This window comes from Euprymna scolopes, chromosome 26 (genome assembly GCF_053919585.1).
Source record: "Euprymna scolopes isolate OS-2025 chromosome 26, ASM5391958v1, whole genome shotgun sequence".
In the NCBI taxonomy this organism is placed as follows: Eukaryota; Metazoa; Mollusca; class Cephalopoda; order Sepiida; family Sepiolidae; genus Euprymna; species Euprymna scolopes.
In genome coordinates, this window is record NC_136507.1 from 104554572 (window position 1) to 104569272 (window position 14701).

The window sequence follows — 14701 nt, forward strand, 5'->3', positions numbered from 1 at the left end:
CAGGCACAGGGATGCAACATTGCGGCGATGGGACAGAGGTTGAAGCTTGGCTGACAATGCGGAACCTATTAGATTTGAGATTCTTTTTTTTCAACATTATTTAAGAGTGAATGACAAGTGGTAGTTGCAACAGCCTAGATGTGGCAATGACACTTCACACATTGACGGATTCTGGCTTTGTAAAGATATAGGATACTCTCAGGTAATTTTCTAGCACAGTAGAGAAAAACCCACATTTTTTTACAGCAGCTTTGGCAATGTCCTCAATGCATTTGCCCGAATTCATGTTGCATGTGAATATTAAGTCGAGGAGTTTGAAAGATAAGCTCTCAGGTAGGGTGTTATTTGTCCTGGAAATTGGTGGTAGAGGTTTTGCTCCACAACTAACTGACATGTTACTAAATGACGTGTTTTTATGTCTGAGATTGAAGGTTGAGAGCTATAAATATGAATTTTGTGTGTATGGTATCGGCTTGACTCCCAGCCCTTCACTTTCTTCTGTATTTGCAACCTATCCACTTGAATGTTGTTCCCAATTTACGGTTTCTAGACACTTCATTCATTCTTGTGGCGTTATAAAACACTCGGATTACCTGGTGATATAAAATGTCAATTCAATATTTCACAAATCGCAACGCCATTTCTTCTTGTTAGAAACTGGAACTCACTTTGTCTGATTTTCGACTTTTGTGCTTAACACTAAACTGAAAACTTCCTTGTCTGCAGCACCTGAGAGGTGACGGTAGCTCAGTAGTTAACGGTATGTGCTGACATTTAGGGATGTTGGCAAGCTTCACGTGGTTCCTCCCATAAGATCCTAATATCCTTCTATAAAGAATTCCAACTAGAAAAATATCGGGGAAACAAATGCCAACAAATGTCAACAATGAATGATGATCAACAAATACTCTGCAGTACCTCTTCCATTTCATGGCTATGACCCTTTTTACATGAGGAATAAAAATATTCAAAACAGAACTGTAGAGAGTAGTAAAATGAGTCCACAATACATTGTAGTCTACATTGCACTGTAGAGAATCTACTGTTGATTTTATAAAATTATTTTTTATATATAATGGCTTAAAGTTTAAAATACAAAAGTCATGTACCATGGTTCAATTGTGCTCTAAACAGAAACATTTTGAACACGCCTCTGTCTTATCAAAGAACATGCTGTTAACTTTATACACCAAGCCCTTCTGCTTGTGCGGTGATGAAACTTCTAAAATGCACTTTTGATGTTAGGCGTTATAAAGGTGTTAACTTTGGTCAAAATCAAACTGTTTCTTCTTTAATTGTATTTTTCTAATTATCGATTTTCAATACGGAGACATTTTGATACAAAACCTAAGAACACTCCCAGACACATAAAGTATATTTGTATCAAAAATATTTTCAAATCGGCCCAACTGTTTCGGAGTCCATAGGGAACAAACGCACACACACAATCATAGGCAAAATCCTTTCATATACAAGTAGACATAATTAATTATCTATTGGTAAATATTAAAAAAAAAAAAAACATGTGCACTTAATACCATCAGTTTGTGCAGACCAAAAAAAAAAAAAAAAGAAAAAGAAAAATAGTCGAAGAGATGACATAAATAAAAATTTTAAAGGAGTAAAAAAAAAAAAAAGAAAAAGGTGCTTCTTACCTTATAGTCGGGTCCAATTGGTTTTCTGCAGTCAAAGCAGTTATGGGCGAATAGTTCTTGATAACAAGGTATGCAATGAGGATTTTCGTCTTTGAGGATGTACCTACAGGCGACTAGCTTTTTGTCGCAGTGTTTGCAAGCCAAGTGATCTTTGTGGTAGTTCTGTTCCATGGCTTTGGTATATTCGGAAGAAAATATTAGCTGAAAAGTAACAAAGAAAAACATTTTCAATTATTGTAAAATGTCAAATGGAATATCGAATTAGATATTTTTCTCATTTTCGTTTTATCATACTAGCTGTCCTGATCCCCGGCATTGCCTTGAATCCATTATGTTCAAACTTGTTTTGTAAATATTTTATGTTCAAAATGAATCTTTTTTTTTTTTTTGAGATCATAAGAATGAAACAAGATATAATAAAAATAAATAAATAAATGTTTTTTGTTTGTTTGTTTTTTTGAAAAAGCAATACAATGCAATTTTATTCTCTGCCATTTGTACGCTTTTACAAATATTTGAAAAATATTGAATAACAATTTTTTTTTTTTGATAATTTTCTTTATTACATGTTAGATGTACAAGGTGTGTTTGCATGGAATTCAAATTTTCAAGATTAAAATCCCATTATCAAGGATGACGTTAGAAAAAGATAGGTTTGCTCTTATAATTTTTCTCTCCAGTCGGCTATTATTGGAACGAACGCAGATTGATGTCAAATCAATTTCAATTAAACATTTTTTTAAATGAATAGGTCATTAATCTAGCAATCTCTAAATTTTAAATAAATTCTTGTTTTTGTTTATAAAGAAAAGAATGCGAAAACATAATTGTAAGTAAACCAAGGGCAATGAATAAAAACAAATAATGAACACTAACTCTTACTAAAAGAATAAGAGAGTTATCCATCTTGGAATGAAAGGTAGCTGATTTCCCTTTTTAGGCAATTAGTTAAGAATCGCTCTATATTACTAATAGCCAAACCAAAGAAAATAATTTTAGAAACAAATTGTGGTGAAATAGGATATTGTAGTCAATAAATGGTACAAGAATAAAAAATGAGAATTAATTGGCTAGTCAGAAACAAAATTTGATTCGTCAGATCAAATAGTATTAAGAATCCAATAGAAAACAATCAATCCTTGGTGCATCACTGTATTCTCTACATCGTGAAAGTGAAAGTGAAAGTACCTAATGTTTAGTTTCGTTCAAATTTCGTTTCACTCATCATCGTATTGGGTTTAGCATCTGTAGTACATGCCGGCACTCAGTACCTCAAATGCTACGCAGAGAAAGAGAACAAACCCACGTGACTTGATAGATCAATAACTTTCGGACAGAAATTAGGTTTCAGCTTTAACATTTTCCATTGGTGGGATTCGCGTGTATGAAGTGTAATTTCGACAACAGTACAAACGAACAGACCAACATAAAAAAAAAAAAAAACAGATCAACATAAAAAAAAAACAGATCAACATAAAAAAAACAAAAAAACAGACAATATTATCACAAGGGAATTTCATATTCATTCGAAAACGAACAGCAGAAATTATTCTGTTGGTAATGTCAATAAAAAAAAAATGGACAATACATTTCTGAAACAGCAAATGTCAACTAATAATAATTTACGTAATATGCCGACTCAATAACGCATAATAATACAGCAATATAAATAATAAGAATAAGAAATCGATTGAATTCAGTTGAATATTTATAATTTACAAATATTTTTAATCCGGATCTGCATTGTTACATATTGTATTCTATCGCATTCTGTTGATCTTGAAATAATTCCAACTTAAGACCTTTTTTAATCAATCCATGTTCTATATCCTAACAGACGTCCTCAATCTACGTTATAAGTCCTCGCGGGTGCCTTCAGTCCACAATCTATGCACAACAAGTGCTCCCAGTTCACAATATAGACCTGACAGCTGCTCTCAGTCAATTGTATGGACTTAACAAGTGCTCTTAGTACAAGTCATCGGACCGGACCTAGTTCATGATACTCGTATAATTATTGACAGGTACTCTCAGTTCATGATACTCGTATAATTCTTGACAGGTACTCTCAGTTCATGATACTCGTATAATTATTGACAGGTACTCTCAGTTCATGATACTCGTATAATTATTGACAGGTACTCTCAGTTCATGATACTCGTATAATTATTGACAGGTACTCTCAGTTCATGATACTCGTATAATTATTGACAGGTACTCTCAGTTCATGATACTCGTATAATTATTGACAGGTACTCTCAGTTCATGATACTCGTATAATTATTGACAGGTACTCTCAGTTCATGATACTCGTATAATTATTGACAGGTACTCTCAGTTCATGATACTCGTATAATTATTGACAGGTACTCTCAGTTCATGATACTCGTATAATTATTGGCAGGTACTCTCAGTTCATGATACTCGTATAATTATTGACAGGTACTCTCAGTTCATGATACTCGTATAATTATTGGCAGGTACTCTCAGTTCATGATACTCGTATAATTATTGATAGGTACTCTCAGTTCATGATACTCGTATAATTATTGACAGGTACTCTCAGTTCATGATACTCGTATAATTATTGACAGGTACTCTCAGTTCATGATACTCGTATAATTATTGACAGGTACTCTCAGTTCATGATACTCGTATAATTATTGACAGGTACTCCCAGTTCATGATACTCGTATAATTATTGACAGGTACTCCCAGTTCATGATACTCGTATAATTATTGACAGGTACTCTCAGTTCATGATACTCGTATAATTATTGACAGGTACTCTCAGTTCATGATACTCGTATAATTCTTGACAGGTACTCTCAGTTCATGATACTCGTATAATTATTGGCAGGTACTCTCAGTTCATGATACTCGTATAATTATTGGCAGGTACTCTCAGTTCATGATACTCGTATAATTCTTGACAGGTACTCTCAGTTCATGATACTCGTATAATTATTGACAGGTACTCTCAGTTCATGGTATCAACCTTGATAGGTATTTTCAGCCCATGTTTTATGCCTTGATAGGTGTTAAAACAATTAATTCACTTTTTCTCTATTTTTCAATGAAATTCAACAATTGAATCCAATGATTTCAAAATAAAATATTTTTTCACAACATTTTAATCAACCAGGCCATCTATTAACTCAAGAAACAATTTATAGTCAACTTTGGAATCTTAGAAACGAAATTTCTCAAATGATTCAGATTAAAATTAATTTGGTTTCTTTTTTGTTTGTTTACATTGGAATTGTTGTTAGGCACACATATTTCGATTTATCTATAAATATATAAAGTTGGGTTATTTGTTGCACTGACATTGGTATTAAAAGCCCAATTTTCTATTTTAAAAGTGAATACAACGTCCTTATATACTTAGTCGTGAATATACCAGCGACTTCAAAAAGAGTAACTAATTTGCATATTTCTTTAAAAATGAACTTCTATTAATTCAGTGTTCATTTTTATTCTGTTTTATTATTGAATGATTAGTTTCATTTCACTATTATGCAATTCGATTTGCGCATATTTTCTACATTGGGCATAATTGCATCGTATTTAGAGTAAACCTCTGTTTGTGGAGTGGACTCTACTAAACTACTTTGTCAATTTTTCGTCTACAGACCTGAAACTTGATATATTAGGTATTCAGACCTGTGGAATAAGATAGATTTGGTTTTTAGGCATAATAATAGCTGCTAAGGGGTAAAAAATGAAAAATTGAAACTAGGCTGGCATAGTTCAATGTAATATGTATGCTCTACACATGCACAAATATATATTTATACATTTAACTGTACTAATTTGTCAAACCTTGCTATGCATGTGTCATTAGCTCAGATGGTAGTAATTACCACTAGGGTGCTAAATGTTTTGATTTCGATTCTAACTGATGGCATTCAAGTCATCTTTTTTTAACTTTTAAAATCACCACTATATATTTGGTACAATATAATAATCAATAGAGAATTGGTTCTATAATATGAAATCTCCATGAATTAAAAATTGCAAATTTCTCTATAAATCAAAAAGTGGTAACTGTACACTTTTTTCTTATTCTCCTGCGTTATTTGCAAGCATCAGGTGAAAAAAGACTTAAAATTACTAACCTTGTTTCTGATTCTATTCTCAAGTGAATAGACAGACTGCTACTTAGTGCCATAAGATTGAAAATTGGTTAAAACGAAGCAGACGAGACAGTCTGTTGATATCTAAATATTTATTGAAAATAAAATCTATGCAGTCTGTCAAATATAAACATATTTTCATTTAAAATTCTTATTCAACAAGTCAGGCTGATTTTAGGATTTAGACCTAATTAACAATGTTTTTGATAAATCGATATTCGATTCTTACTAGCAATTAAGATATAATGTGCCGTCATTTTTGACAGCATGAGCACTGCAGTAAGCTTTTAAAGTTAAGCAATTCTATCAATAGACAGAGCGATGGAATTCGATTTGAGAACAATTCATTTTAAAAATGGGGAAAGTTAGAACTTTTTTTGGTCTTAGCAAAACCACTTCATTCTCAATTGATTTTTTTTTTTTTTTTGCTTGATTATCAGGCTGTCTTTCATTTTTATTGGTGTGGAAGGTGATAACATACTTACAAACATGTGGGCCAAGATCACAGTGTAGTATCTGTTCTGATGCTACGCTTCAACTTTTCTGTTCTCGGTCAGTGGAGGAGAAATCCTTCATAACTAAGACAATTTTTATTTTTATTCCTATCAAGAGTGCCCCCTTTTTGGGGAGCTGGATATTCTCCACATGAAAAACTGACTGTATCTAACTCTCCCCTTGCGGGGAAGCAAGTAATAAGAACATACATACAAACGTGAATAAGCATACCATTATTATATAGATTAGACTTTTTACCTATAAACAATGGGCAAAAATTATAGCCCGTTGACTTAAAATTAGTGCTTTATGACAAATTGACAGTCGATTATTATTTGTGCTCATTTTAGCATTAGATACTAATCCCTATTAATCTCTTACTGAGAATCGAACGGATATCATAATACTTAGTCCGCTGTATGTTATCATAACAAAGGTCCATACAAAATTTCAGTCAGATCGGCCTAGTAGTTTCTGAGAAAAAGTGGAACGGACATACAGACATACAATACAGAAATATAATATAGAAAATTTGATGATTTCAGATTTTTTTTTTTTAATTTTTTTTTTTTTATATAGGCATCACCACTTATCAAGGCCAAGAGGCCACTGGAGGATAAGGGTTAAAGAGTGTACAGTAGATAATTGGACAATATAGTAATCGTTAGTAATGGAAATTCAGTAAATTTTTTAACATATGGAACGGCTCATCAAAAACTTGTTTACGTTAGACTTGAAGACAACCATAATTAAATACGATTTGTATTACTGATGTGACGCATGTGATTAGACTATCACTCGAGAAAAAAAAAGGGGGAGAGGGGGGACTGTATAAGTAACGATGTTAAAAAAAAAAAAAAAAAAAAAAAAAATGTTTCGGCAGCAAAAAATCACCGGGAAGTATTCTGAGTTTCTGAAACTGACTAGGAAAAGTGCCAACATTTCTCGCATTTTACTTACCGCGAAAATCAGACAGGAAAAATATGACAAGTTTTCATGAATAGTTTTTGTTGGCAGGTAACCAAAGAGATTGGCAAATAATAGGTGCCATTTGTTTAGCATGGAAACGGATTGGATTTTGAGAAATATTTTTCGAATAAATGGATATGTTTCTTAAACATGTGGATCAAACGCATTCCTTAAAAAAGGAAACATGAGACATGAACAAAAACGAGAGAGGGGGGGGGTGTAGGGAAAAAAATTTAGACGAGGGGGGAAGGAGCTTTTGAAATATTCTGTAAACATATCAGCGTTTATGAACACGACGTTTTTTTACGCTTCTACTACATTCAAAATTAGTTAAAATTTTGAATTATCGCTGGCTGAGGTGCTTGTGTAGATTACTGATCTTTTAAACCAACGCATTTCAGGTGAAGACATTATTATGTACTTACGTGTTATGTCAAAGTTAACATAAATTCCAAAAATCATGAAAAATGATCCAGTAGAAAAATAATTACAAGTAAAAATAGAATTCATCGAATTATCAAGTTTTATTGTATGTTTCAATGTGGAAGTGTTGTGCTACCACTTCAGTATGACAAACTGATTTATCTCCCTTGATTTAAAAGTGATTTAAATTAAGGATCCATCATTTTTAAACAGAACTTAATTGCGGATGATTTTTTTTATGCGAAATACATCAAGCACATCTTCTACTGGATCAGTTTTTTTTTTTATCAGTTTTTTGGATCTTTTTGAATTTATACTGATTTTGACATGACATTTTTTTTTTTTTCGTTTTTTATATAGGCATAACCACTTATCAAGGCCAGAGACCACTCGAGGATAAGGTCTAAGAGTGTACAGTAGTCAATTGGACAATATAGTATCGTTACTAATGGAAATTCGGTAAAATTTGTAAGTACGTAATGTTTTCACCTGAAATGCATTTAAAAATCACTAATCCACACAAGCATCATCACCGTTTTGCACTTTTTGATTGGTACTATTTCTTAGTTTGCACGAATACTAAGAGCATGTGTTACATATACAGAGTGAAACAATAAAATTATTGTCATAGAAAAGACGACATGATTCCATTTCCGTTTGCTGAAAACCATTTTTCTGTTTTTGTTGCAGACTATCTACTAGTTGGCCAGTTGCATACAAATCCCAAGAGTAATAGGAGCCTTTTATCTTGTTTGAAAGTAACACAATGTTCAGCGAGTGAGATAGGAGTGCTGTACAACTCATGCTCTCTACCGATCCAAGTTATGACAACAGGACCATTGCCAGCACCCTCAAAATGCATTGCTGGATTGGCACGAATAACAGGGATGAGCCCAGGGTGATGAAAAAGTTTCCGGCCACGTTTATGGTCTTTCGTGTAGTTTCAAGTGAGAGCCACATCATGCCACCTCACATCTTCAAAAACGGCTTGAAAGTCAACACCAAAATGTACCTGAATGCGCTAAAGAGTGTGGTGATCCCCTGGTGCAATCAGGTGGCCGTTGGCAGACCCTGGGTGTGGCAGCAGAACTCAGCACCAGCCCACAAGCCCGAAATGATCCAGGCTTGGATTCAGAAGGAATGCCACAAATTTGTACCTTTCTCTCACTGGCACTCTTCCACCCCCGATCTAAACCTGCCGGACTACATTTGGTCATATGTCGAGAACATTACCAACATGACCTCCCACAACACCAAAACCTGCCTGATCACCGCCATCCATCAATTATTCGCCAAACTCCCACCAGCACATGTGGAAAAGGCATGCTCTCAGTTCTGAACCTATATCGAGGCAGTGATTGAGGCTGAAGGTGGCTACATTGAATAAATGTCAGCTCTACTACATAATCAAGTTACCTGAATTGATTTTTTAAATAAAAGTTTTAAAATAAATTTATAATGTTGTTTTCTTTAAGGCGACATTTATATCGTTCAATCCTGTAACACCTGTCATTCCAAATGGTAACCACGTAGAGGCAGCCAACAAAAGTTGAAGAACTCTTTCAGCACTATACCTTCTTCTATTCTCCAATTGAGAACACATATAAGTTACTTATTTGAAATAAAAGCTGACGTACTACAGGGTGACACTCTGGCTCCATTCTTATTTGTGATCTGTCTTAATTACGTATTGAAACACTGTCGATCAGTATGTGAAATATGGCCTAACATTACCTCCAGCAAGAAGCAGACGATATCCAGCAAAGAAGATTACTGATGTCGATTATGCTCATGATCATGCCTTGTTAGCTGATGCATAAAAGTTGCTACATATCATGGAAGAGTCAACTGTCATTATTGGACTACATACAAATGCCACAAAAACAGAATATATGTCCTCTACCAAACCGATCTAATTGAAACACTAGACAGAACACCACTCAAACAAGTACATGATTTCAAATATCTCAACAACCACATCGCATTCACTGAAAAAAACGTCCTTGTCAGAATATCCAAGACTTGGAGTGCATTTAATCAGCTGAAAGTTATATGGAAATCTGTCCTCTTGAAACAGATCAAGAAAAGCATTTTTAGAGTCGTAGTGCTGCTTTATGGTTCACCAGCAACATGGACTCTCAGTAAAAAAAAAAAGTTGAAAGTTAGATGGAACTTACACTAGAATGCTCCAGGCAGTGTTAAAACTTAAACTGGAAAACACACCCAACCGTCTATATGGTCGGTTACCCAGGATCTCTTTAGTAATAAGAGAAAGAAGAACACACTATGGTAGAGATTGCTACAGAAGAAAAGATGAGGTTGTCAATGATGTGCTATTGTAAGATCCTAAATATGGAACCGCTAAAGTAGGAAGACTTGTCAAGACGTACACAAAATTATTGACACAAGACACTGGCTTACAAATTGAAGACCTTTCTAAGGCCATGGAAGATAGAGACCTGTAGAGGGAAAAAGTCAATTTGGTCCGGGCAATCTGCCCAATATGATGATGATATACATAATCACATCATATACATAAAGCTCTAGCCATGTTTATTATGGTTTCGACTGCACTTTTGATAATAACATAGAAATAGCTTAGGACGAGGGAAAAAAGACATCCGACAATAATACAAGGAAAGTAGAAAGTGGATCTCGGGTTTATTTTCTTATAACACTCGCTTATTTTTTCCTTTAATCTATACGTTCCACAAGCAATGTTTCTGACAAAAGGGGAAGAATTGCTGTTTTCTGAGTCAGAAACTATTCATATAACACACAGCAATGGCAAATTTTTGATGTTTTAGTAGTTTCTGTTTTTTAGCTCCTTACATCAAGCAAGTGGTTTCATTCCTTGTCTGGAACGATTTCCATAAAAAACAAAAAACAAAAAATTCTTCTATTTCCCAGTCGAGAACAGAATCAGCCTACCTTTTCGTAGACCTCTAGTTAAAATAAAGGGAGTAAATACAATTTCAAAATACTGCTGACTGACACGCAACAAAATTCCACCTCTTCACTGTACAGATCCCTAGTTGTCAGAAAGCCTTTTATTCTAATAGTTCCTTCCCTAAAACTAGACTTTGTAATTCTCTCCCAGTTTCTTGTTTCCCTGACTGTACTGACATGCAAAAATTTAAATGTAATGTGAACAGACATGTCGCTGCTTAACTCCCTACATAGTATACCTGTAGATATGGCCTCAAATAGTATCCCCTTAAACGTCCAAGTGGCAATATGCCTTGTTTGGGGGTGAATAAGAGTGAAAATAAAAAACGTGTTAATTCTTTGTTTCGATGAAAAGTCTGCTTATGTGTACCTTGTATCAACCACTATGACAGAGTTGCACATCTGCATTCTTCAAATGACTCATAGATATCCAATAACCGTTTATAAATACTCTATGTTGTACAGTTTGTGCGTGGCAAGGGCAGAAAAAAACATCACACAATTCAAGAGTGAAAAGGGTAGGAGTGGGTGGGAGGGGGGGTCCAGTAATGAGTGCATGCAGCAGAAACTGATCCTACACACCATTATCTTTTTGGCATCATTCCAATTTTTTTTTTCTATTTCAGCATCTGTGCACGTATAAATATTTGCACGACACAAAAGGGGAGATAATTCAGTATATATTCACACGAAGCTGTATACTGGGTGTTTAGTATGGTCTATAACATGAACACGACTGCAGCAAATGTAGGTGAGCTTTGAACCAATATTTGTAGACGGAAAAAAAAAAACATGAAAACAATGGAAAGCAGCTGTGAAAATTTTAATTTTCTTTATAGTAAGTGGAATATTTACATTTTATTGGAAAATATGATTAGAAATATTGTCCGTTAAAGTGAACAGCTCAACCAGAACATATTTCATGGCAACAATGGTAATTGGTGTATGTTAGTAAACAATTTTTGCAGTAATGGCTTGGCAAACTATGCAGTGTTTGTGACCCATAATATATCATTCTGACATATATAAGCTACTAGCAGGCTACTCGATGTTCCCTGGTTGTAAAATACACTTAAATGATATTTAAATTCATGCAGATTTCGTATCTATTATTATAGAGCCAATGTTCTATTGATTATTATATTGTACCCAGTATATAGTAGTGATTTCAGAAGTTTTTAAAGAATATGATTTGGGTGCCATCAGCTTGAATGAAAACTAAAATATTGGTATTTTTTTACGAGCTGCCCTAGCATAGTATAAACACCACCAACCACCTCATGTTAAGAATGGCTTTCAGAATAAACACTCCTCCAACCTTCCCATGTTAAGAGTGGCTTTCAAGGTTGGGCGATGTTTATTCTGAAAGCTGTTCTTAACATGGGGAGTTTGGGGTGTTATGGGTATAATACGCTGGGGTATGTTGTAAAAATTTACCAAAATATTTACCTCTCCAGCAATATTCGCTACCATTTAACCTAAGGACACATGCATATCAAAACTTTACAAATTAATGCAGTTAAATGCATAAATGTATATTTGCGCATGTGTAGAGGATGCACATTCAGTTAAAAAAATGAAAATGTTGTCAACATATCGGGCATATAGACTTGATTGGTTTTATTAGGTTGAAAAAGATTTCATTTTTAAGGTTTGTCATAATATTTTGTGAGGATGAGGCAAAAATTATCAAAATGAATAAATGCAAAAATCTTTTTTTCATTTATCACACGTATATTGCCATTAAAACGGCTCACTTTCAGTTAAATCAATAGTAGGAGTTTTTTTTTTTAAATACTGTATATATACAGTATTTTTAAATACTATATATATACAGTAGAGAGTTACAACCCAAACACGATTATTTATTTGTCTAATCTGCATTACTATTTTTTTAAACATTTTATAATAAATTAATGTTTGGTGTTATTCATTTGTAATTTTATTGTCCTATTTTCCTATACGTATGCAATAGTTTTATTGATATGAATAGTAATTGATTAAAATGATTTAATTAACTAATAAAGATGAATTACCAAAACTTTTCCTAAAATAGTATGGATTTTTGGAAATATGATTTTTTTGTGCCACAAAAACTGACCTTGTGCTTAACTTTGTTCTTGTAGAGAGACAAATAAATAGGCACATTGGCGTCTGGCGCCATCAGCTTGAAAATTGGTTAAATCAAAAACAAAGTAAAGACAGCCTGCTACTATTCAAGTATTTATTGAAAATAAAATTTATACATTTTATCAAATATAAACATTTTTTTATTTTAAATTCTTATTTTTATCTAATATATAAAATTAAGTTGGATTTTAGGATTTAGACCTAGATAACAACGTTTCTGGGAAATCGATATTTGATTCTGACTAACAATGAAAATAGAATGTGCTGTCATTTTTTGACAGTAAACACATCACACGGACCAAACAATTTACTTTTATAAAAAAAAGTGTTTATTTTAAATTTGTGTGAATTATAATACTACAAAAAAATTTATCAATTAGATATACCTAGTCAGTATTTTCTTTCTACTTAAATTTTTTTTTTTATTGTCAAATGATTATTATCTTTTATATAATTTTGAAAGTGTAATTATTATAGTACTGTTTGGTCATTGAAATATTAATTAAAGCAACTTGTTATCTATATATTAATACAGTAGAACTTTTAGCATATGTATGTACATGTGTTACGGTTTCCAGTTAAAAACTATTTGATCGGGAGATCCTATTTATTAAAAAGGAGGATAGAAGGTGATAACATACTACAAACATTAAATTAGTGTATCTATGTACTAATTTAATGTTCGTAGTATGTTATCACTTCTAACCTTTTTAATAAATAAAATCACCGAAATACAATGTAAAAAAAAAAAAAATGTTGCTTTTAGGCCATACGTGAAACTAAAATATACCTTCTTGGTCTTCTAGCTAGGATCCAAGGATAGTAGATGTTCTATCTAAAGATGTTATAATGATATTGTAGGATTTCCGTTTGCACTGGACATCCATACAATGGAAATATGTCACAGATTCTTATAAGGACATTGGAGATAAACCGTAATAACTAGATATATTCTGACACTACATTAACCAGATTACTTAGATAAATACTTTTACAGTTCTAACAAAAGGCTACAATAATATTGCGGGATCTCCATTCATGCTGAATGTCTAAAGAATGCCTAGCAGCAATATATTATATATGAAAGATGATACTGTGGAATTTCTACAGATCTTGATAGTAAAACTATAATTTTGTTAAGATAAAAACGCTTTAATTTTTATTTAGAAAAATGATTGGGTGTAAATAACTTCAAAAGTTTTTCAATACTCAAAGATTTGCTAAGAATTTTGAAGCTAGAAGTCACTTTTTAGTCAACAATTGAAATGAGTTCCTATATCGATGAGTCACAAAATAATTTCATCTTTTTTTAACAAAAGATTTTAAAAGTTTTTTTTAGTACTTTATGCTATTGCATTTTTTTATTTCAATAAATAATCAGTAAAAAAAACAAAAAACTAATAATGTGTAAGTCACGTAGAGGTCAGAAACACACTTACACGAGAATACATGGTCGCACATTTTTTTAATACAGAAATAAAATCGATTTATGCAAATTACATATTTGCAGAAATAAAAGTACAAACTACAAAAGTGATAAAGAACACAATGAAATCTTACAAATGAAAAAAAAAAAAAAATCCAAAAATTTATTTGAGAAAATTATCAAAACTTCACAGGTTTTATATATTATCTTTTTTGATTATTATTAGAAGCCTTTGGGATGAGTAATTTGTGTATTTATTTATTTGTGGACTATTATCCTCATCTTCATAGTGGTTGTTTTTTTCATCACGTTTCAGCCAAGTCATTCTCTGGCCTTCTTCAGGTAGTTAACCGCAACGGGATAGGAATCCTGAGTCTTGTAACTGTATCTCAGTAATTAAGCGTGGTTAATCAACTGAAAAAAGGCTAGGGGAGAGTTCACCAAAACGTGGTGAAACAACAACAACTATGAAGATAACAGCTTGCAAATAAATAAATAAATTTACAGATTTTATT

General features: G+C 32.8%; 1 protein-coding gene across 3 annotated transcripts in view; it reads right to left on the minus strand.

Moving 5' to 3' along the window:
• Positions 1 to 14701, minus strand: part of LOC145248335 (four and a half LIM domains protein 2-like) — a 432228-nt gene that overhangs the window by 53253 nt on the left and 364274 nt on the right. For all 3 annotated transcript variants that reach the window (XM_080110246.1, XM_080110247.1, XM_080110245.1), the window contains exon 6: positions 1656 to 1856. In XM_080110246.1, coding sequence (XP_079966372.1) covers positions 1656 to 1856 — 201 coding nt within the window. The remainder of the gene's footprint in view (positions 1 to 1655; positions 1857 to 14701) is intronic.